General features: G+C 45.0%; 1 protein-coding gene across 3 annotated transcripts in view; it reads left to right on the top strand.

The window, feature by feature from the left end:
• The first annotated feature begins 322 nt into the window (after positions 1–322).
• TMEM120B (transmembrane protein 120B) overlaps positions 323–22,130 on the top strand; it is a 48,879-nt gene continuing 27,071 nt past the window's right edge. Inside the window, exon 1 of one of the 3 annotated variants that reach the window (XM_059676554.1) lies at positions 323–454. In XM_059676554.1, the coding sequence (XP_059532537.1) occupies positions 338–454 (117 nt within the window). In that variant the 5' untranslated portion in view covers positions 323–337. Of the gene's footprint in view, positions 455–13,240; positions 13,442–22,130 lie in introns of those variants that run through there. The other 2 variants (XM_059676555.1, XM_059676556.1) reach the window with 2 other exon arrangements.

A 22,130-nucleotide genomic window follows, 5' to 3' on the forward strand; every position in this document is an offset into this window, starting at 1 on the left:
ATGCTTACTTTTTTTTTAAAGAAATGCTTAATTTTTAAAAAGTTATTTTTTGAAATAGGGGTCTGGCCCTTTAAAAGTCAAGGCAGGTGAAGAGAGGAAGGAGGCGGGTTCTGATGCTGACGTAAACGCTTCTTGCTTCATTTACATGAGCATGCGTAAAGTCGCGCCCTTGTTCTTTCGCAGTGTTCCTGACCTCAGTGCGCATGCGCCGCATGAACCCTGAGGCGTGTCTGGGCTCCGCCTGCCAGTTTAGGTGGGTGGAGACAGTCGGGTGAGTTTGGTGGACCTGCATTCTCCCGCGCATTACCCAGCCACGCCCCTTTGCGCATGCGCATAGATGGAGCGCTTGATGAAGGGTGCCGGGAGTTGCGCTTGCGCTCTGGGAGCCCGTAGCCGGAAGTGGGCGGAATCGTGTTGCAAAGAGGAAAGGGCGGAGGGAGGAAACCTGGCCAAGGTAAGTAAGTGTACCTGAATGGAAAGCTGAGTTTAGGAATTGCCCCAAACACCCTGCCGTAAAATTACTGAACCTAGAAATGTAAAGACCAGAATACGAACACTGAGAACTTCAACATTTGAAAAGTTTTGCAAGCCTGGCCAGTGTGGCCCGGTGGATTGAGCGTCGTCCCGAGGTCACTGGTTGAGTTCCGGCCAGGGCACATGCTGGGGTTTCAATGGATGTTTCTCCCTCATCGATGATTATTCTTTGCTCTCTCTCTCTCTCTCTCTCTCTCTCTCTCTCTCTCTCCTCTCTCTCTCTCAAATAAAAACATTTTTAAAGTTTTACAAGGTTATTCTTGTTTACATATGTGTTAAAGGTTTTGGTGGAGGGAAGCTTTCCCCCCATGAATTCTTACATTTCTCGAAGACTTAAGTCAATAAAGAGCCCTGGCCGGTTTGGCTCAGTGGATAGAGGGTCGGCCTGTGGACTGAAAGGCCCCGGGTTCCATTCCGGCGCCCAGGTTGCAGGCTTGACCCCCAGTAAGGGGCGTGCAGGAGGCAGCCAGTGGATGATTCTCTGGTCATTGATGTTTCTATCTCTCTCCCCCCCTCCTTTCTTCTCTGAAATCAATAAAAATATATTTTCTTAAAAAGACTCAATAAAGAAACATTTGAATGCCTCCTAAGTGCCCAGGTTGAAAACAAGTATTATATAAAAAAAGTAATAAGAGGACAGGTGCTTGCCCACAGAAACATGTAGTCAGAAAACCGTTAGGAAGATCTGTATGTAAGAGCCAGAAAAAGAAACAAGTTTGCACAGAGTTAAGGGTGATTTTGTGTCATCTATAATAATAAAAGTGTAATATGTTGCCCTGACCGGTTTGGCTCAGTGGATAGAGCGTCGGCCTGCGGACTGAAAGGTCCCAGGTTCGATTCCGGTCAAGGGCATGTACCTTGGTTGCGGGCACATCCCCAGTAGGGGGTGTGCAGGAGGCAGCTGATCGATGTTTCTCTCTCATCTATTGTAACTCTCTATCCCTCTCCCTTCCTCTCTGTAAAAAATCAATAAATATATATTTTTTACAAGTGTAATATGCTAATTAGACCAGATGTCCTTCCCTTGAAGACCGGGTCCCGGGTGCCAGAGGGAAGCTGGTGCCGGCAGCCGGGGGAAGGAAGGCCTACCTTGCATGAATTTTGTGCACTGGGCCTGTAGTAAATTTATAAATGCTTTGGAAGCCCCTCAGTTCAACTCATCTTTATTCCATAAACATTTGTGAAAAGCATATATATATGTGTGTGTGTGTGTGTACTGTATATATTATATAATTCAGCCTCTGCCCTTGAAGAGTTCTCACTGGGAGGAAGGTGTAGGAGTAGCCCAGGCAAGGTCTTGGCGATGGAATGATAGTAAAGTGTATAGACCAGTGGTTCTCAACCTTCTGGCCCTTTAAATACAGTTCCTCATGTTGTGGTGACCCCCAACCATAAAATTATTTTCGTTGCTACTTCATAACTGTCATGTTGCTACTGTGATGAATCGTCATGTAAATATCTGATATGCAGGATGGTCTTAGGCGACCCCTGTGAAAGGGTCGTTTGACCGCCAAAGGGGTCGCGACCCACAGGGTGAGAACCGCTGGTATAGACTCTGGAGACTGCCTTGACTAAAACAGAAGGATGACCTCAAATAACATAAGAAAGCACACCCTAAATTATAGTGTGGTAGCCTGGGAGTGCGGAGGTCTCGATGCCAAGCTGAGGAAGTTTGGGCCCAAACCCAGTGACCAGAACCATTGTGTTTTCTTAAACTTGCTTTGATGGCAGAGGATGAGGCAGAGGTGACTCTTTGACCACGGTGATCTGGTTAATCAGGGAGAGGTTGGGGAAACCAAAAACAGTCTTAAGCAGGTGGGCACAAAACTCCATGCCACGAGTTATATCCTAATGAGGACCTAAAACACTGAAAGGAAAGGAAAGGTGATTCTTGGGCTCCTGAGAAAGTTGCTTGAACATTCTGTAGGGCTAAGGAGAAAAGCTTTTCTTGTTTGTAGCCACCATCTCCTTGGGCTATTTTCTCCTTGAGAGACAGGCTCTTAGCAGGGTCCTAAGCCAAGAATGAACCTGCTGTTAACACAATGAATGCTTCACAGGTACCTCATAAAGAGCACAGAAAAATAACGAAAAAACAAAAAATGAAATCCTTAAGTGGACTCAAAATACATTAGTTAGTACAATCCTGTCCACAGGGAAGTCATAGGGAGCATGGCTCGGTGGTTGAGGGTTGACCTATGAACCAGGAGGTCACGGTTTGATTCCTGATCAGGGCACATGCTCGAGTTGCAGGCTCGATCCCCAGTGGGGGAGCATGCAGGAGGCAGCCGATCAATGATTCTCTCTCATCGTGGATGTTTCTATCTCTCTCCCCCTCCCTTCCTCTCTAAAATCAATAAAAATATTTGTTTAAAAAGATTGGAGTGATGCTACCATAAGCCAAGGAACTGTAAAGATTGCAGGCAAACTACTAGAAGCTAGGAGAGAGTCACAGAACAGATTCTCCCTCACAGCCTCAAAGGGAACCTCCCCTGCTGACACCTTCATTTCAGATTTCTGGCCTCTGAACTGGGAAACAATATGTTTCTGTTGTTTAAGCCACACAATTTGTGGCACTGTGTTACAGCAGCCCTAGCAAATGACCATTGTCCCCAATAAGTTCTTAATATATAACTTGTTGAATAAAGGGGTGAATGAATAAAGGACAATGAAAGGCCCTTTCTCTAACCTGCTTCATTTTCTCCTGTGACACTGTCACTGTATTTGGTTAATACTGGCTTTGTCCTGTGCCTCACACTGGTCCTGGGCCATGATAATATGGGCTGGTAGAGTGGGTGGCAATGGTGGTGGGCACTATTGGTTGCTACTGAAATTCAACACCCCACCTCCCCCTTTCCTCCTTGATGGCAGATCTCCAAATGTGTTAGCTTCCCTTTTGCCTGGGAAAAGTGACCCGCTCCCCAGAGCCAGGGAGTGAATTATAATTGGGCAAACCTTTTCTGTAAAGTAGTAAACTTTTCTTTTGCTTTGCAGGCCAAACATTCTCTGTTATTTACATATATATATATATATATATATATATATATATATATATATATATATATATATATCTGGCAGTAGTAACTGCACTTCTAAATAGTGAATGAAATTGAGATTGTGTTGCAAATAATATGGATCTCATTCATTACTCAAATGTTAGGCCCTGTTTTACTTGGTTCTGGTGGCATATACACGACAAAAATTTATATCTCAGTTCTGAAGGCTGAAAGTCCAAAGTCAGGGTGCCAGCATGGTTGGGTGAAGACTGTCTTCCAGGTTGCTGACTTCTCTCACGTTATATCTTCATATGGTAGAAAGGGGACTAGGGAGCTTTGTGGGGTCTCTCTCTCTTTTTTTGTTTAATCCTCACCTGAAGATACTTTTCCATTGGTTTTTAGGGAGAGTGGAAGTGAAGGGAAGAGACAGCGAGAGAAACATCGATGTGAGAGATACATCAATTGGTTGCCTCCCACATGTGCCTGGACCAGGATTGGAGATCGAGCCTGCAACCAAGGTACATGCTCTTGACTGGAATCGAACCCAGAACCCGTCAGTAGGCAGGCCTATGCTCTATCTACCCACTGAGCCCAACTGGCTAGGGCTGTGAAGTCTCTTTTTTTTTAAATTTTTTTTTTATATAATTTTTTTTAAATGCTGGTTCTTTATTATTTTTTAAAATATATTTTAATTGATTTTAGAGAGGAAGGAAGAGGGAAAGAGAGAGAGATAGAAACATCCATGGATAGAAACATCCATGATGAGAAAGAATCATGGATCGGCTGCCTCCTGCAAGTCCCCCACTGGTGATCAAGCCCACAACCCGGGCATATGCCCTTGACCGGAATCGAACCTGGGACCTTTCAGTTCGCAGGCCGACACTTTATCCACTGAGCCAAACTGGCTAGGGCGCAGGGGTCTCTTTTATAAGAGCACTCATCGCATTCATGAGGGCTCCACACTCACGGCCTAATCGCTTCCCAAATGCCCCATCTCCTAATACCATCACATTGGGAATTAGGATTCCAACATGTGAATTTTGGGAGGGACACAAACATTCAGGTCATAGCAGGCCCTAAAGAGAAATCACCAGTAAGGAAATTTCATGATCCTAGGTGCCATTCCAAGGAAGGGTTCTGAATGATAAATTCATTCCTTATCCCAGATGGTCAGTGAGCTTTTGCAATAAAATTGACAGCCCCCTATTCTGAAGGCAGGTAGCAATAAACATTCTTTTAGCTCACTCAGTTGCAGTTTGGCTGATTGCTGGCCCTTGGCTGGGGCAGCTCTGTACCAAGTGTCTCTTCCTCCATCTGGCATTAGCGGGTAACTCAGGAATACTCTCCTCACTGCAATGGCAGCAGTGAGCAAGTCTATTCATGCAGTGTTTTCAAAGTCATTGGTAACGTTGGCCCTAACAAGCTACAGGACCAAATCCCAACTGAAGAGGTAGGAAGTACGCTCTGCCCAGGGTGTATACAATGCTCTATTGATTTGCTTACAATGAGTCTTTTACAACAAAATACCCTGTCAGGTTCCTAGTTATGCTGTGATGACAAGAAATAAGCAAGCCGAGGTACAAGCCCCCGCACTGTATTTTACTGGGTAAACCAGATAGGTATTACTCTCTGAATCTCAGCCTCCTCATCTCTAAAATATACCATAGTAACATTTACCTTTTGGGATTGTTATGAGGATTAAATGAAATATCCTTTGTGAAAGCATATTGTAAATAGCAATTATTCACAGTGGCAGTGTGTGGAAAATGTATAAATGGTGACGTCTGTTCTGTTGTCAGAGTGGAGAGCTGAGAGGCACTGAGCAGTTGGTAAATTCTTTAAGTGCCTATTCTGGCAAGTGGCACTTAACCTCCCCATTTCAAATAGATCAGTAGCAGCTTTCATGAAAACCTACTTAGACTTTTAAAAAAATCATCAATCATATGAAATATACTTTTCTTTTTAAAAGATGTATTGATTTGAGAGAGAGGAAGAGAGGGAGAGAGAAAAAACACTGATTTGTTGTTCCACTTATTTATGCATTCATTGGTTGATTCTTATATATGCCCTGACGGGGGATCGAACCCACAACCTTGGGATATCGGAACAACTCTCTAACCAATTGAGCTACCAAACCAGCGCCTCAAGAAATATCTTTTTCAACCCTGCCGGTGTGGCTCAGTGGTTGAGCATCAACCTATGAACCAGGAGGTCACGGTTCAATTCCTGGTCAGGGCACATGCCCGGGTTGCAGGCTCCATCCTGAGTATGGGGCATGTAGGAGGCAGCCAATCAATGATTCTCTCTCATCACTGATGTTTCTATCTCTCCCTCTCCATTCCTCTCTGAAATCAATAAAAAAATATTTTTTAAAAACCCAAACAAGAAACACCACGGGTTTTTATCAGTGATAGCCCAGGAATATCATTTGTGTACTGTTCATACAATAGAATGTCACAGCAGTGAAAGCAAACAAATTATAGTCACATGGATGTGACTTAAAAACATAATATTGAGTGCAAAGAAGACAGGCATGAAAAGCAAGCAACCAACCAAGCAATAAAGTATCATTTCATTTCTAAAAGTTCCAGACTAGGAAAAACAAATCAATGTTATATAGGGATGCAAACATAAGTGGTAGAACTACAATGAAAAGCAAATACATTACCATAAAAATTAGGATGTGGTTACCTCTAGGGGGGAAGGAAGGATTTCAATTAGGAACCAGCATATGTGAGTCTTCTGGGGGGCAACCTGGGCATAGTCACATAGGTGTTCACCTCATAATTATTTGTTAAACTGTACATCATGTTTTTGCACTTTTCTGTATGCATATTTCACAAAAATTATCTTCCTTCTTTCCTCCTTTCCTTCCCTTCTTTCTTTTCTTCCGAGATTTCCCGAAATAAAAAACAAAAAAATTAAACATATACGTAATGATATGTTTTCATCTTTTCCATTCTATATTTACTTGTTAATTACCCTTATGCTGGGGTGCAGGGGCTCCAGCATCAGCCTCTAATTCCTTAAACTAAGAGATGCGATTTGGAGCTGTGTTTCACCATCACAAAATTCTATGAGGTGGAAATAATTGGGAAGTCTTGTGTTATTAGCCAGACATTGTTTTCCCTTTAAAGATTCTTTAAAATCTTTTGTGTTATGTGATATTTAACACTACACACACTATATATGAACAGGAGCCCTATCTAGCTTTGCCCATTATCGTAATCCCAGTACCTGGCATGGTGCTTGACACATAGTAACCACTGAAACACATATTATTATTATTATTAAAAAATATTTTTATTGATTTCAGAGAGGAGGGTAGAGAGAGAGAGAGATAGAAACATAAATGATGAGAGTGATTGATCGGCTGCCTCCTGCACACCCCTCACTGGGGATTGAGCCCGCAACCCAGGCATGTGCCCTTGATCAGAATTGAAGCTGGGACCCTTCAGACCGCAGGCCGATATCTATTCATTGAGCCAAACTGGCTAGGGCAATATGTATTATTTACAACAAATTTATTAAGTAAGATAAGTCACCTACTGCCTCGCTGGTGTTGCTAAGTGGTTGAGCATCGACATAAGAACCTGGAGATCACAGTTTGATTCCTGGTCAGGGCACTAGCCCAAGTTGTGGGCTCGATCCCCAGTAGGGAGCATGCAGGAGGCAGATGATAAATGATTCTCCCTCATCATTGATGTTTATAACTCTCCCTTCCTCTCTGAAATCAATTAATATATATATATATATATATATTTTAAAAAGTCACCTAGCATAGCCCTAGCTGGTTTGGCTCTATATCGGCCTGCGGACCAAATGATCCCGGGTTCAATTCCGGTCAAGGGCACGTACCTTGGTTGCAGGCTTCTCCCTAGTCCGGACCCTGGTCAGGGTTTGTGCAGGAAGCAACCAATTGATGTGTTTCTTTCACATCGATGTTTCTCTCTGTCTTCCCCTCTCTCTTCCACTCTCCCTAAAAATCAATGGAAAAAATATCCATGGGTGAGGATTAACAACAACAACAACAAAACAAACAAACAAAAAGTTACCTACCATAAAATTCACTCTTTAAAGTGTAAACTTTAGTGGCTTTCAGCATACTATATATTCAGTTGTGCAATCATCACTACTATTTAATTACGGAACATTTCCTTCTACCTCCTCCAAAAGAAACCTTAAACCCATTAGCAGTCACTCTCCCCCTCATCTCCATCTCCTGGCAACCACTAATCAGCTTTCTGTCTCTATGGGCTTACCTATTCTGGACATTTCATATCAATGGAATCATACACTATGTGGCCTTTTGTGACTGGCTTCTTTCACTCAGCATCATGTTTTCAAGATTTTCCCATGTGGTAGCAGGTGTCAGAACTTCATGCCATTTTATGGCTTACTAATATTCCACTGGATGATATATCATATTTTGTTGATCCATTCCTCAGTTTATTCATTTATCCATGGGGGTTGTTTCTACCTTTTGGCTATTATGAGTGATGCCACTGTGAACATTTGTGTACAAGTTTTTGTGTGGACATAATGTTTTCTCCTGGGTGTGAAGTGGTATCTCACCATGATTTCATTTGTATTTCCCTAATGATGAATGGTGTTGAACTCAATATATATTTGTTAAATGCAGGAATAACCAAGTTTCCAGATTAAATAGCTACACCAAATTTTTTACATTATTTTTACATATTTTTTCAAATGAATACTTTAGTTGTTTTTTAGTTATAAAAATAGTACATGCTCAAATGATTATCCCAAACATCGGCATAGTGGTTATGTTAGGGGGAAGGGAGGGAAAAAGTTATGATTTAGGAAGAGGGGTATAGTGTTATCTAGGGTGATGGTAATGTCTCATTCTTTTTTTGTTTGTTAATCCTCACCTGAGGATATTTTTCCATTGATTTTTGGAGAGAGTGGAAGGGAGGAGGAGAGACACAGAGAGAGAAACATCAAGGTGAGAGACACACATCAGTTGGTTGCTTCCTGCATGTGCCCCAAGCAGGACCAGGATAGAGCCGGCAACTGAAGTATGTGCCCTTGACCAGAATCGAACCTGGGATCCTTCAGTCCTTGGGCCAACATTGTGTCCACTAAGCCACACAGCTAGGGCTGATGTCTTATTCTTGAATTGGGTTTTAGTTACACAGATTCTCTTTATAAGTATTATTTAAGCCAAATGTTATCTGTCACAATAAAAAGATAATATAGCCCTAGCTGGTTTGGCTCAGTGTACAGAACATCGGCCCGCAGACTGAAGGGTCCCAGGTTCGAGTCCAGTCAAGGGCACATGCCTGGGTTGCAGGCTCGACCCCCAGTAGAGGGCGTGCAGGAGGCAGCCGATCAGTGATTCTCTCTCATCATTGATATTTCTATCTCCCTCTCCCTTCCTCTCTGAAATCAATAAAACATATATATTTTTAAAAAAGTAATGTATTCTCATTGTTGAAAACTTGGAAAGCAAATGTTTTATTAAAGATAAAGAGCATTGAAATATTTCTACTATGCAAACTATGAGTGGTAGTTTTAGGGTGGGAGAAAAAAGGAATATTTGGCCCTCACCGGTTTGGCTCAGTGGATAGAGCAGGGGTCCTCAAACTTTTTAAACAGGGGGCCAGTTCACTGTCCCTCAGATCGTTGGAGGGCCGGACTATAGTTTAAAAACAACAACTATGAACAAATTCCTATGCACACTGCACATATCTTATTTTGAAGTAAAAAAACAAAACGGGAACAAATACATTATTTGTATTTGCATGTGGCCCGCAGGCCGTAGTTTGAGGACCCCTGGGATAGAGCATCGGCCTGTGGACTGAAGAGTTCTTGGTTCAGTTCTAGTCAAGGGCACATGCCGGGGTTGCGGGCTTTATCCCCAGTAGCGGGTGTGCAGGAGGCAGCTGATCAATGATTCTCTCTCATCATGGATGTTTCTTTCTCTCTCCTTCTCCCTTCCTCTCTGAAATGAATAAAAACATTTTTTTTTTAAAAAAAAGAATATTTGTTAAGAAATCTTTTTGAACAAGCCTTTTTTGTTACCCTTTGTTGGAAGAAACAGATATTATGAAAAGTTGCCAGCAGGTGGCGCAATGAAACAATATTTAACCTCTCAGTCATGTAAAAAAAAAAAAAAAAAAAAGGGCAAAACAAAACAAAAACATGAAAAGCAGCCAGCATTTCATCTGGTCATTGGAAAACATTTTGGTGCATTTCCCACTACCTACAATTTTCCTCCAAAATGAGCCATCATACAAAAGAACCTGATAAATACGACTATATTGGGGAAACTGTCAAATCTAATTCTTCAAATGCATGGAACAAAAAGAAAAACATAGACATTGGTGCTTTCTCCATGTTGTTTGACAAAAGGCCTTCAAAAAAATAGGATGCCAGAACCCAGGATATAGAGCTTTTCTGTGTCTACAAGAAATGAGGACAGCAAAGGTGGCTAGTAATAAATACATTCCTCCAATATTGTTAGATGACTTTGGAGCTGGATTAGGAAGTATTCAATTTCTAAATCTTTATCAAGCACTTCCACTTATGTCTTGTTGATTATGGCCATTGGAGGTTGGGGAAATTTTAATTACTTAAAAAGCCATTTTAGTCTGGACACCAAGGCAAGAAAGGCATGCTCATCATCCCTTTCATATCATTTATTTGGGGCAAGGTGGGGATGAGGACTGGAAGATCAGGATGGTGGTGGCAGTGGGAGATTGGTTATATATGGGGGAGGACTGATCGAATGAGTAAATATATAAGCATAATGGGAGCCAGGTTTCTCACTGTTGAAGAAGTGAATTGTGAATATGGGGAAAGGAGGAAACTAGAATGAAATCTGTGGATTGGAATTGCATATTGGTGTGACATCATGGTTTTAAATATTTATAGATATAAATAAAGGTGTAAATGTGCACAAATATATATGTACATATATCCATAAGCATAGTCTCTAGACCTGTCCCCCAAGAGAACCAAGAGTGGTGGCATCCATGGTGGTGAAAACACACATCTAGTACCCAGAACTTGGTTTCTAAATACCAGTCTTTGCTAAAAGGAACCAAGAATGACAAAGAAATGGCTGATTCCACAGTTGGAGCAGGGAAGGTGTAAGATGTGCTTGGTGTCAAAAATGTGAGGAAATGCTCTTTAAAAAATGATAGGGGCCTGGCTGGTGTGGCTCAGTGGTTGAGCGTGGACCTCTGAACTAGGAGGTCACGGTTAGATTCCCTGTTAGGGCACATGCCCGGTTGCGAGCTTGATCCCCAGTGTGGGGCGTGCAGGAGGCAGCCAAGCAATGATTCTCTCTCATCATTGATGCTTATATCTCTCTCTCCCTCTCCCTTCCTCTCTGAAATCAATAAAAATATATTTTTTAAAAATGATGGGGACCTATCAAAAGGACACAGAATCCAGCTTGAAGTGGATCTCAGTGACTAAGTCTATGACCGCTTGAGCATCAAAAAATATAAGCGTAATAATGGATTATAACTCATTGACTAAAATAGAAAAATATGAGTTCTTGCTGATATAAATAAGTGGAAAGTTTGATAAAGAGCAGAATAAAATCTGAATAAAGTCTGGAGCTTAGTTGCTAGGAATACACCTATGTTAATTTCTTCGTTTTGAAGAAATTATGGACACAGTCCACATTAGGGGAAACTGAGTGAAGAGTAGCTGCGTAGTTTCTATACTATCTAGGCAGGGTTTTGTTTTGTTTTTTGTAAATCTGAAACTATCCCTAAGTAAATATATTTTAAAAAAAACACACCCAGCCGAAACCGGTTTGGCTCAGTGGATAGAGCGTCGGCCTGCGGACTGAAAGGTCCCGGGTTCGATTCCGGTCAAGGGCATGTACCTGGGTTGCGGGCACATCCCCGGTGGGAGATGTGCAGGAGGCGGCTGATCGATGTTTCTCTCTCATCGATGTTTCTGACTCTCTCTCTCTCTCCCTTCCTCTCTGTAAAAAATCAATAAAATATATTTAAAAAAAACAAAAAAAAAAACAAAACACACCCAAACATATAAAGTCAGTGCTTTCTGGTGCTTATATTTTGCCACTTTACATCATTCATTGCATTTAATCCTCACAACAATCCCACCAGAGCGACTCCCAGTTTACAACGAAGGTGAATTAGGTTCTCAGGACCCTGCACTCAGCAGATGGTAGAACTGAGATTTGAGCTCAGGTCTGTCTGACTAGCCAAATAAATCACACAGCCCCATCTAGCCCCAGATAGGTCCAGTAAGCAAATAACTGCATAAGGACATAAAGGACATCTTGATACCTGAAGCGTAAACAGTAAGCAAATGAAATTTAATAGATAATGCTTGCTGTTTCCATTACATTCTGCACCCACGAACAGCAAAACAGGTGTTTAAAATTTCTTTCAAACACCTGCACAACATTTCAGGAAATAAAAATTCCATCAATTGACATGATTTACTTTTTCTGTTATACTAAATTCGCCCAATCTTTTTCAGGGTACACCAATGATCGTATAACTTTAACCAGTATACATACTGATTATTTGGGGTTCTGACTTTTTACTTACCATGATTTCATATACCTGTTTACAGGCATGCATTTAGTTCCCATAATGATCATTTAAAGAGCCATATAGTATTACACGAAATGGACAGGATGTAGCTTCTTAACCATCTCCCTGTTGTGGGGCACTTGGGATATTTTCAGTGTGTGGCTCATTGGAAAGTGCTGCTATAAACGTCTTTGCCTAAATTGCTTGTTACAATCTTTGGGACTATTTTGAGCAAGGGCATCTGTGGGAAGCAGATGAAGGAAATGCACCTGGAATTTTCTTTTTTTGTTGTTCCACTTATTTGTGCATTTATTATTTGATTCTTGTATGTGTCCTGACCCAGGATGAACCCACATTCTTTGTGTATCTGGATGATGCTCTAACCAACTGAGCTACCTGGCCAGAGCCTAAGACCCTGGAATTTTCACTTTTCCTTGGAAAGGTGCTCTTTTTAGAGATTGGCTCTTGGCATCCAGTAATGCAAAAGCAGGAAGAGAAAAAACAGTGGCAGGAGATGGGGGTGAGATAAGAGATGTGACTGGAAAGCTAGGCAGGGACAGATCTTGAGGGAGAGGGGGATTTGCATTCAGTTAGCTTTGAGGCGGTGGTGTTATTTGAGCGACAGAAACAGCTGTCAAGATAGTCACCCGGAGTCTCAGAGGGCAGGAATCTAGGATGTTATTCGTTGCAGTACATGATGACAATGTGAGATGACAGGGCCTTCTCTGTGCTTCCCCGCCCTGATCGGCGACCTTGATGGATAGGCAATGTCAGTTCTAGCATTCCAGGCTGTTGGCTTTGGCTCAGACCAGGTAATGCTAAGGGATGGCGAGCTTTCACGGTCCCTAAATCGCCTCTCTCCCTCTCGACCCCCAGGCACCCCAAATAAACACAATCTGGTTAATCTAAATAAAATAAGGTCTGCAAATGCAGCCTGCGAACAAGTTCCCCATCCCCAACTAGAAGAGAGATCCTGGAGGCGCAAACCCATTCCCCAGGGGCCAGAGGCAGACCAGGTTAGAACCCGAAAAGCTCCTGACGTCCCCGGACCAGCGCGCGGCGCGCGGCCCGCGGGGGCGGAGCCCGGGGGAGGTGCTTGCGCATGCGCGGAGCCTGCCCCCCGGCGAGTGGGTGGGACGGGCGCCGGGGCGGGGGCTGTGACGTCAGGTGCGCGCGTGGCTCCGGCTGCGCAGGAACAGCTGGTGCTTCTGAAGACGGCCGGCGAGCGCACGGCCGTGGGGTGCTCCGGAGCCGCCGCGCCACGCTGCGGGAGCCGCCGCCGCCTCGCGCCGCTGCACCATGTCCGGCCAGCGGGAGCGTTGCGAGCGCGAGTGGCACGAGCTGGAGGGAGAATTTCAGGAACTGCAGGTAAGGCCGGGCCACCTCGTCCCTCGACTCGGCTACCTGAGCTGCAGTACCTTCCCCTTCCTGCTCCCCCAGCCCGGGCGGTGGGCACCATCAGGGCCCAGGGGTGTCCCTGGCCAGGCCCTGGAGGCTGGTGGTCCGCGTGGGCCAGCCCCCTCCATCTCCCAGCACTTCAGTTCTTCACCCACTTGGGGCGCCCGCTCGAAGCCCCCATTCCCCCCGCCTTCGCACCGGCTCTTGGCGCTGAGCACCTCCTTCGCTGCAGAAAGTTGGTCTGTGGCCTCTGAGGGGAAGTTCCAGGCGTGTCCATGTGGGGGAGGCCTGCGGGGACAGGTCTGTGCTGGGACTCGGAGGGAACAGCCCTGCCCCCACCTCCTCAGGGGTCTCCCCTAACCCCACCCTTCGGCTTGTGGCAGCTCAACTGCCCGTCTGTCCTGGGGAGCAGCCCTCCGCTGCGGCTCTGTTGGGAAGATGTGCTTGGGAGACGTTCACCTTGAATCCATCGGCTCTGCTTCGGGACTAGGGTTCCCCGTTCTCCGCCTTCGGGGCGCTGCTGCAGGCTGACTTTGGCGTGGCGGATGGCATCTGTCAGTTCTGACAGCTGGGTTGCCTCCCTCGGGAGGGTGAGGGCTGCTTCCTGCCCTCACCCTTCTGGCCCGGAGCCTGAGGACAGGTGGGCTGGGGGCGGAGGCAAGGGAGGCCCCTTGAGAGAATGGTTTTGTGGCCTGGAGGTCCGGGCAGGGGGGTTTGTTCCTGAGTTCTCAGAGGCCTCAGCTACCTACCCTGGTGACTAGAGACGCCCCGAGAAACCTTGGGGTTGGCCAAGGGGACTCCTGGACCATTTCTGGAGATGGGGTGCCCCCTCTGCAGCTACCCTCTTGTGTTTGTTTTCTCAGTTAGGCTCTGCTTGCCTGAAGTCCGATCACGCATCTCCCCAACTCCTCCTTGTCCTCAGCCTGAGCAATGACATTTCCCCCGGAGCACGTAGCTTTTGTCTGCAGTTGGCTGGCCTCTTACAGTGTCCAGAGGAGGGGAGAAGGGATTGCCAAGGGTATTTGTAAGGAGTCCTCCTAGACCTGAGGCAGCAGGTCCAGATGAATAGAGAGAGGGGTGCTGGAGAGACGGGACAGTTTGAGGCATGAGCAGAGGGTAAGGTACCCAGAGCCAAAGCAGTATCCCTTTCTGGGCTTGTCTGGCGTGTGTGGGTTGGTGCCCTCTCCTTCAGGTCTGGGGCTTGGGTCCCACCCAGCTCCCTGGGGACCCTGGTGGCTCCACTGCCATTGAGGAAACCCAGCCGCTTCTTCATGCTGTGTCCTACTGGGCTTTCATGTCATGTCCACGGAGGGGGTGTTAGGGTCAGGAGTGGGAGAAGAGGTGTGCGGTGTGGAGCTTTTGTTGTTCATCATTCCTTCCCCTTGTCCTGCCTTAGCCTAGGTCCTAGGACAGTGATGGCGAACCTATGACACGCGAACTCATTTTTTTGGTTGATTTTTCTTTAAGTGGCATTTAAATATGTAAAATAAATATCAAAAATATAAGTCTGTGTTTTACTATGGTTGCAAATATCAAAAAATTTCTCTATGTGACACGGCACCAGAGTTAAGTTAGGGTTTTTCAAAATGCTGACACGCCGAGCTCAAAAGGTTCGCCATCACTATCTAGGAGAAGGAGGAGTCCTCACACTTCAGAGCTATGCGATTAATGCAATTAACAGCAATTAGACAGCAAGTCTTGGCAGGCAGAGGTTGCAAAGGAGACAGTTTGATTTGTTGTTGTGTTCTTATTTGGTGTCTCTGGGGCTCAGATGGGTGAGGGACAGGGGGATGGGGCATTCATTCTGGATTTCATCCCCGGGTGCCTAGCAGGGCTTGTAGAAGGGCTCACCTGGTGGGAACTGTGACGTCCCTGCTTAGTTCTCCAGCAGTAGGGCATGGAGTGGACTTGGGGCAGAGGGAGCATCAATTCCCTACCTGTCAGGAGGGCATAACCCTTGCCCCAGCCCAAATGCACACTGAGGCATTTGGGTGACAGGTTGTGTGGCTGCTTTCACTCCTGCTGGCCTCAGGCTCTGGTGGCAGCTTCTGGATCAGAGGCCAGTGATGGATGGAAGGCCACAGAGTCCCCTGGGGGTGGGGGTGGGGTGAAGGTGAAAAACACTATGTCTTCAGTTCATAGATGAGGAGACTGAAGCTTGGGCACGCTAATGTAACCAGGGTCACACAGCTATTTAGTGACAAAGTTTACTTCACATGGGTGTCCTTGTGTTGGGAGGCTCCTGTCTGTCATATTCAATGTGAGAGCGCTGAACTCCGGAGATGAAAGTCTCTGGAAATACATATATAATAAGTAGGGTGTACCTTGTCATTGTGTATGCATTGGACAGACTTTCAGATGAGGCATTTATTGGGGAACAAGGGGGTTACAGCAAGTAGGCAGGTGGACAGATGGGAACTAGAAAGGTTCACAATAAGAAGGGTTTGTTGTTTTTTTTCCCACCAGAAAATCTCGGTCTATTTTAATTTTCCTAATCTACCTCAGAATCTGGGATTCATGGATTTCATGCTTGTATCTCTCTGATTTCCTTTCTTGGGGCACTATAGACTATCACTGGGTTTTACCTCTCCTTCCCTTTTACACTTGAAGGGAGGAAAGAGGTAACCTAACTCAGGCCCTAGAGCAGTGGTTCTCAACCTTCTGGCCCTTTAAATACAGTTCCTCATGTTGTGACCCAACCATAAAATTATTTTCGTTGCTACTTCATAACTGTAATGTTGCTACTGTTATGAATCGTAATGTAAATATCTGATATGCAGGATGGTCTTAGGCGACCCCTGTGAAAGGGTCATTCGACCGCCAAAGGGGTCGCGACCCACAGGTTGAGAACCGCTGCACTAGAGGATTTGAAAGGTCTTTAGATTCCTCCCTCCCCCCCCAAAGTCATAATCTCTGGGAATTTCCAGAGGAAAAGATCTGATTTCTTTTGATTGTGGGGCCTCACTGGACTCTGGGGCAAGGTCAGGTCTCCATGGTTATTTCATTTTTAGCTGTTTGGGATTTCATTCAGCCTTGCTGGTAAATTGAGCGTGGCTCTGTGGCCGGTGGTGTGACCACAGAAGGTCACTTACAGACACGGTGGCAGGTGGTTTAATGAGCCTTTCCTGACTTGCCTTACATCACTGGAAACCTGACCTTGCCCCTCCCACCAAGGAAGGAGATAGCTGGAGTGGGCTTTCCCTAAACTTGACCTCATAGTTGGTAGACCATTGTAAAGATTTTGGCTTTTGCCCTAGCCAGTTTGGCTCAGCGGATAGAGCATCAGCCTGCGGACTGAAGGATCCTGGGTTCAGTTCCGGTCAAGGGCATGTGCCTGGGTTGCCGGCTCGATCCCTGGTGGGGGGTGTGCAGGAGGCAGCTGATCAATGATTCTCTCTCATCATTGATGTTTCTCTCTCTCTCTCTCTCCCTCTCTCTTCCTCTCTGAAATCAATAAAAATATTTTTAAAAGATATTTTAGCTCTTACTACCAATGAAATGGGCATCCCTCTAGCTGGTGTGTATGGAATAGACATCAGGGTGGGGCAGCCTGCAAGCAGGAAGATAGAATTAAAACCCTAAGAAATAGATCCCATTATCACCAATTTACAGAGGTCAGTAAGTTATACAAAGTTTTATGGCTTGTAAGTGCTGGAGCCAGGATTCAAATCCAAATCGTTGAACACCAGAGTCTGCGTTCTGTGGGTCAGATATTTTCTGGGTTCCTAACATAGTGGACTCTGAACCCTTCTTGAGACGCTTGGCTCTAGAAGAAAACTTTTGAACTTGTGAGGTCTCATTTCATTTGTGTGGTTCTTTAAAAGAATAGCATTTAGTCAGAACTCTTAGTTGCAAGTGACAGAAACACAATTCTGCTGGTGTAAGCCAAAAAAGGGGGTTTATTGGTCATGTATTGTAAAGTCCAGTGACAAATGGCTTCAGGTAAGGCTGGTTCCAGGAGCTCCAATGATGTCTCTGTGAGTGTGTCTCTCTGTCTCCTCTTTGTCACCTTTATTCTTAGGCGATTTGCGTCTCCCTTGTTGTAGTAAAGATGACCACTGGCGGCTCCAGGCTGACATCTACCATCTACTTAGCAAACCGGGAAAAAAAAAGTGCATCTTTTTCCCAGTAATTCCAGTAAGAGTCCCAGGGCTGACTCTCACTGGCTGGACTTGAGTCATGTGATTATCCCTTACCAGTCACTGGGGCACTATTTGGCAGTGCCTTGGTTACATGTCTACCCCTGGAGCTCAAACTGGAATCAGTGCTACTTTAAACCACATGAAATAAGAATAGGGGAGGGGTGGTTTCATGAAGGAAAATAAAAATGCTGGTGGTGAAAACAAACAGACAAGGGTTGCTAGATAGGCATCGTTGGGGGCTAATAGAAACAGCCTGTACTTGTGATTCCCAAACCGTGTCAAGGCTTCCCCATGAAACTGCAGAAAAGTCACAGGGGTTCTATGGTCTGATTGAATTTTCAGGGGAAACACAATGACATCTGTCCCACACCACTGACGCTGCTAGCTTGGGGCAGTTCACAGTTGTACATTAGGTCATGCTACATTCTTTTCGATGATGTCATATCTTTGTAAAGTTGGATTTGCTGTGGTCTCTGATTAAAATCAAGTGCTATGTGAGAATCAACATGGAACAGGAAATGATGGCAGCCATGTCTAATTTGATGCCAAGGTTTGAGAATTTGTGGGGAGCCAACAGGCACACACATTCCCATTAGTAAATAACTTTGTTTTGTTTGTTTGTTTGTTTTCAGAATGAAAATAAATATTTTTTGCCAATTTCAAAGTGTTTTTTTCCCCCCTCCAAAAGGCTACTAGGTTGTTAGGACCTAAATACTTTTTAGTTATTTGGCCCGAGGACTCTGAAAAGTTTACTTAGATGCTAAGGGTGTGGTGAGCCAGAAAAATTTAGGAACCTTTGTTTTGTTTGTTTTTTAATCCTCACCCGAGGATAATTTTCCATTGTTTTTTTTTTTTTTTTTTAGAGAGAGTGGGAAGAAGGGGGGGGGGGGAGAGAGAAAGAGAAACATTGATGTGAGAGAGACACATCGATTGTTGCCTTCTGCATATGCCTCGACTGGGGCTGGAGATTGAACCTGCAACCCAGATACATGTCCTTGACCGGGAATTTAACCCGAGACCCTTTGGTTTGCGGGCCAGTGCTCTGACCACTGAGCAATACCAGCCTGCACAGAACCTTTGTTTTATGTGCGGATGGTGGTGGTGGTTACACAATTGTATATATTTGCCAAAATTCATTAAATTGTACATCTGAAAACGGGCAAATTGATATGTAAGTTATACCTCAATAAAGCTGATTTTTAAAAACCAGCAGGTAGCCTGTTTCATAGACCTCATCTTCTAGTCCTTTCACAGCTGAGTAAACTGAGGTACATAACTCAGCTAACAAGAGGCAGACTCCTGAATGTGAAGTCAGTCTAACTATATAATGTAATCGTTTAGTTCTTTATGTTATCCTGCCTTCCAAGTGCCTGATATGCATGCTGACACCTTCAGTTCCTGCTCACATAACAGACATTACTAATCAATCCTTGCACATGACTCAGCATCTTTCCCAATATAAAGTTGATACAGTTGAGGTGAAGTCAACTTGCCAACCTTGGTAGTGTTTCCATGGTGACGAGTCTTAGGTATACTCAGCATCCAGAAATCTTTATCTGACATTGATATCTTGGAAAGAACACTATATAAATGTCATCTTTGAAAACTTACCACTAGAGAAGGACACAGCTCTCAGGCACCACATTTTGGTGGTGACCATGGCTCTGTTGAAATTTACTAGGTTGCCCATCAACTCCTGATGCTCCTGGGCCAGAGCCCACCCTGAAAATGCCACAAGATTCCATTGCTGGCAATTCTTGCATTAAATGTTGACTCATTTCAAGTGCCTTGTGTTAGGAAGGCATCTCCAAGTATCTCACAGCCGTGCTGGGGCCTGGAGTCATTAACCTCTTCTTCCCACTGGAGCAGAGCTTGGGGCCTCAGAGGACAGGAGAGGTGGCAGATCTGAGTCCTCCAACAGAAACTCGCTTGTTTGTGTCGTCAGTACATGGTATGAAAGGAGGGTAATCAGATGTGCAGGAAAGACACTCTGGGCATCTCAGCTCAGAGCTAATGTTAGTGCTTCTCTGTCTTTTTTTTAAATATATTTTTACTGTTTTTATTGATTTTTTTAAAGAGAGGAATAGAGAGTTAGAAACATCGATGAGAGAGAAACATCAATCAGCTGCTCCTGCCTACCCCCTACTGGGGATGTGCCTGCAACCAAGGTACACGCCCTTGACTGTAATCGAACCTGGGACCCTTGAGTTGGCAGGCCGACGCTCTATCCACTGAGTCAAACCAATCAGGGCAGTGCTTCTCTGTCTTTTTTTTTTTTTTTAATCCATTATACATTTTTATAAGTAATACATATCCACATAGTTAAAAATTCAAATAGGAGATATGTCCAAGAATTTTCATACCACTTGTTTATAACAACTAAAAAATGGATAATTCCGCCCTGACTGGTTTGGCTCAGTGGATGGAGCGTCGGCCTGCAGACTCGAGGGTCCTGGGTTCAATTCCGGTCAAGGGCATGTACCTCGGTTGTGGGCGCATCCCCAGTGGGGGGTGTGCAGGAGGCGGCTGATTGTTGTTTCTCTATCATCGATGTTTCTGGCTCTCTGTCCCTCTCCCTTCCTCTCTGTAAAAAATCAATTTTTGATTTTTTACAGAGAGGAAGGGAGAGGGACAGAGAGCCAGAAACATTGAGAGAGAAACATCGATCAGCCGCCTCCTGCACATCCCCCACTGGGGATGTGCCCGCAACCCAGGTACATGCCCTTGACCGGAATCGAACCCGGGACCCTTCAGTCCGCAGGCCGACGCTCTATCCACTGAGCCAAACCGGCTTCGGCAATTTTTTTAAAAAAATGGATAATTCCACTGAGCCATGGAGTGGGGCATGAAGAGCAGAATGAAGAAACTTAGAGCTACATGTATCAATATGGATACATCTTTTAAATAGAAAAGCAACACTGAAATGAAAAGTTGCAGAGAGGTATATACAGTATGACATGTATAATAAAGCAGAACATTCAGAACAACACTATGTATTACTGATACATATCTTTTTTAAATTTAAAAATATATATATTTGTATTGATTCCAGAGGAAGGGAGAGGGAGATAGAAATATCAATGATGAGAGAGAATCATTGCTTGGCTGCTTCCTGTACGCCCCACACTGGGGATCGAGCCGCAATCCGGGCATGTGCTCCTGACCAGAATGGAACCCGGGACCCTTCAGTCCGCAGGCTGACGCTTTATCCACTGAGCCAAACTGGCCAGGGCAGTGGTCGGCAAACTCATTAGTCAACAGAGCCAAATATCAACAGCACAACAATTGAAATTTCTTTTGAGAGCCAAATTTTTAAAACTTAAACTATATAGGTAGATACATTGTTATTAACTTAATTAGGGTACTCCTAAGGCTTAGGAAGAGCCACACTCAAGGGGCCAAAGAGCCGCATGTGGCTCACGAGCCGCAGTTTGCTGACCATGGGGCTAGGGTGGTACATATCTTTTTTAAAAATTGGTTTTGAGAGAGACAGAGAGCGACAGACACACATCAATTTGTTTCCCACTTTTTTATGCATTCATTGGTCGCTTCCTGACTGGAGATTGAACCTGCAACCTTGGTGTACCCGGATGACGCTGTAACTTACTGAGCTACCTGGCCAGGGCCCTGATACATATCTTTATAGCACAAATACACACACTTGCAAGGGAGTGAGATGGGCCAGATGCCGTGTAGTGGAGATTCAGGCAGGGCTCTGGCAAGAAACGTCTCTCCCTAAAGGATCTCAGTGAAGAGTTTAAGGAAGGGGTAGTACTGAGGTGTGGCAGTTTAAGTGTGAGGCCACTGGAGCCTAAAGGGACAGAGGACGGGGTCAGTCACCAGAGGTTGGTCAAAGCTTGCTGCTGGGAAGGGGAGCTACAGGGCTGGAGCAGCAGTAGTTGAAGGCTGCAGGTGAGCAGGGAGGAGACAGGAGGAACATCCCCACCTTTCCCTCCTCCCGCCTTCCAGTCTTCTGTCCTGGCCCCCCATGGGCCAAACCTAAGTGGGAGGCAGAGTAAGGGAGCCTAGGAAATAGAGTCCGAAAGGGTCAGCATCAGCACAGAGAAAGACTAAAGTGATCTGGGGTGGGCGTGGGGGGCGAAGATAACAGCATAGGGTTTGACCTTTTTGGGGAAAGGAGATGGGAATTCCACCTAGAAAGAATGCACGCGCACACCCACACCGCCCTCCCCCCCCCCCCCCCCACAGAATACACAAGGGCTTTCAACCTTATGTGCACTATCATTTCTTACAATGAGGGTGAGACTATGAGTGTTAATGTGTTTATTTTCTAGCCTATGATTTTTCTGTCCTTTTTTATGTGCCTGAAATATTCCATAAAACGAGCAGGAAACTGGAAGGTAATCCATCAGTACCAAAAGACGTGGAAAGGAGAACATCTCTCTGGGCTCAGTGTCCGCCATCTGATGTGATTATGACCATGCAAATACCACTTACAGCAGAACTGAGTAGTGTACCGTGGTTGTATTTTCTCTCTTGGAGAAATAAGTGTCTTA

Source organism: Myotis daubentonii, chromosome 19, assembly GCF_963259705.1.
Source record: "Myotis daubentonii chromosome 19, mMyoDau2.1, whole genome shotgun sequence".
NCBI classification, from domain to species: Eukaryota; Metazoa; Chordata; class Mammalia; order Chiroptera; family Vespertilionidae; genus Myotis; species Myotis daubentonii.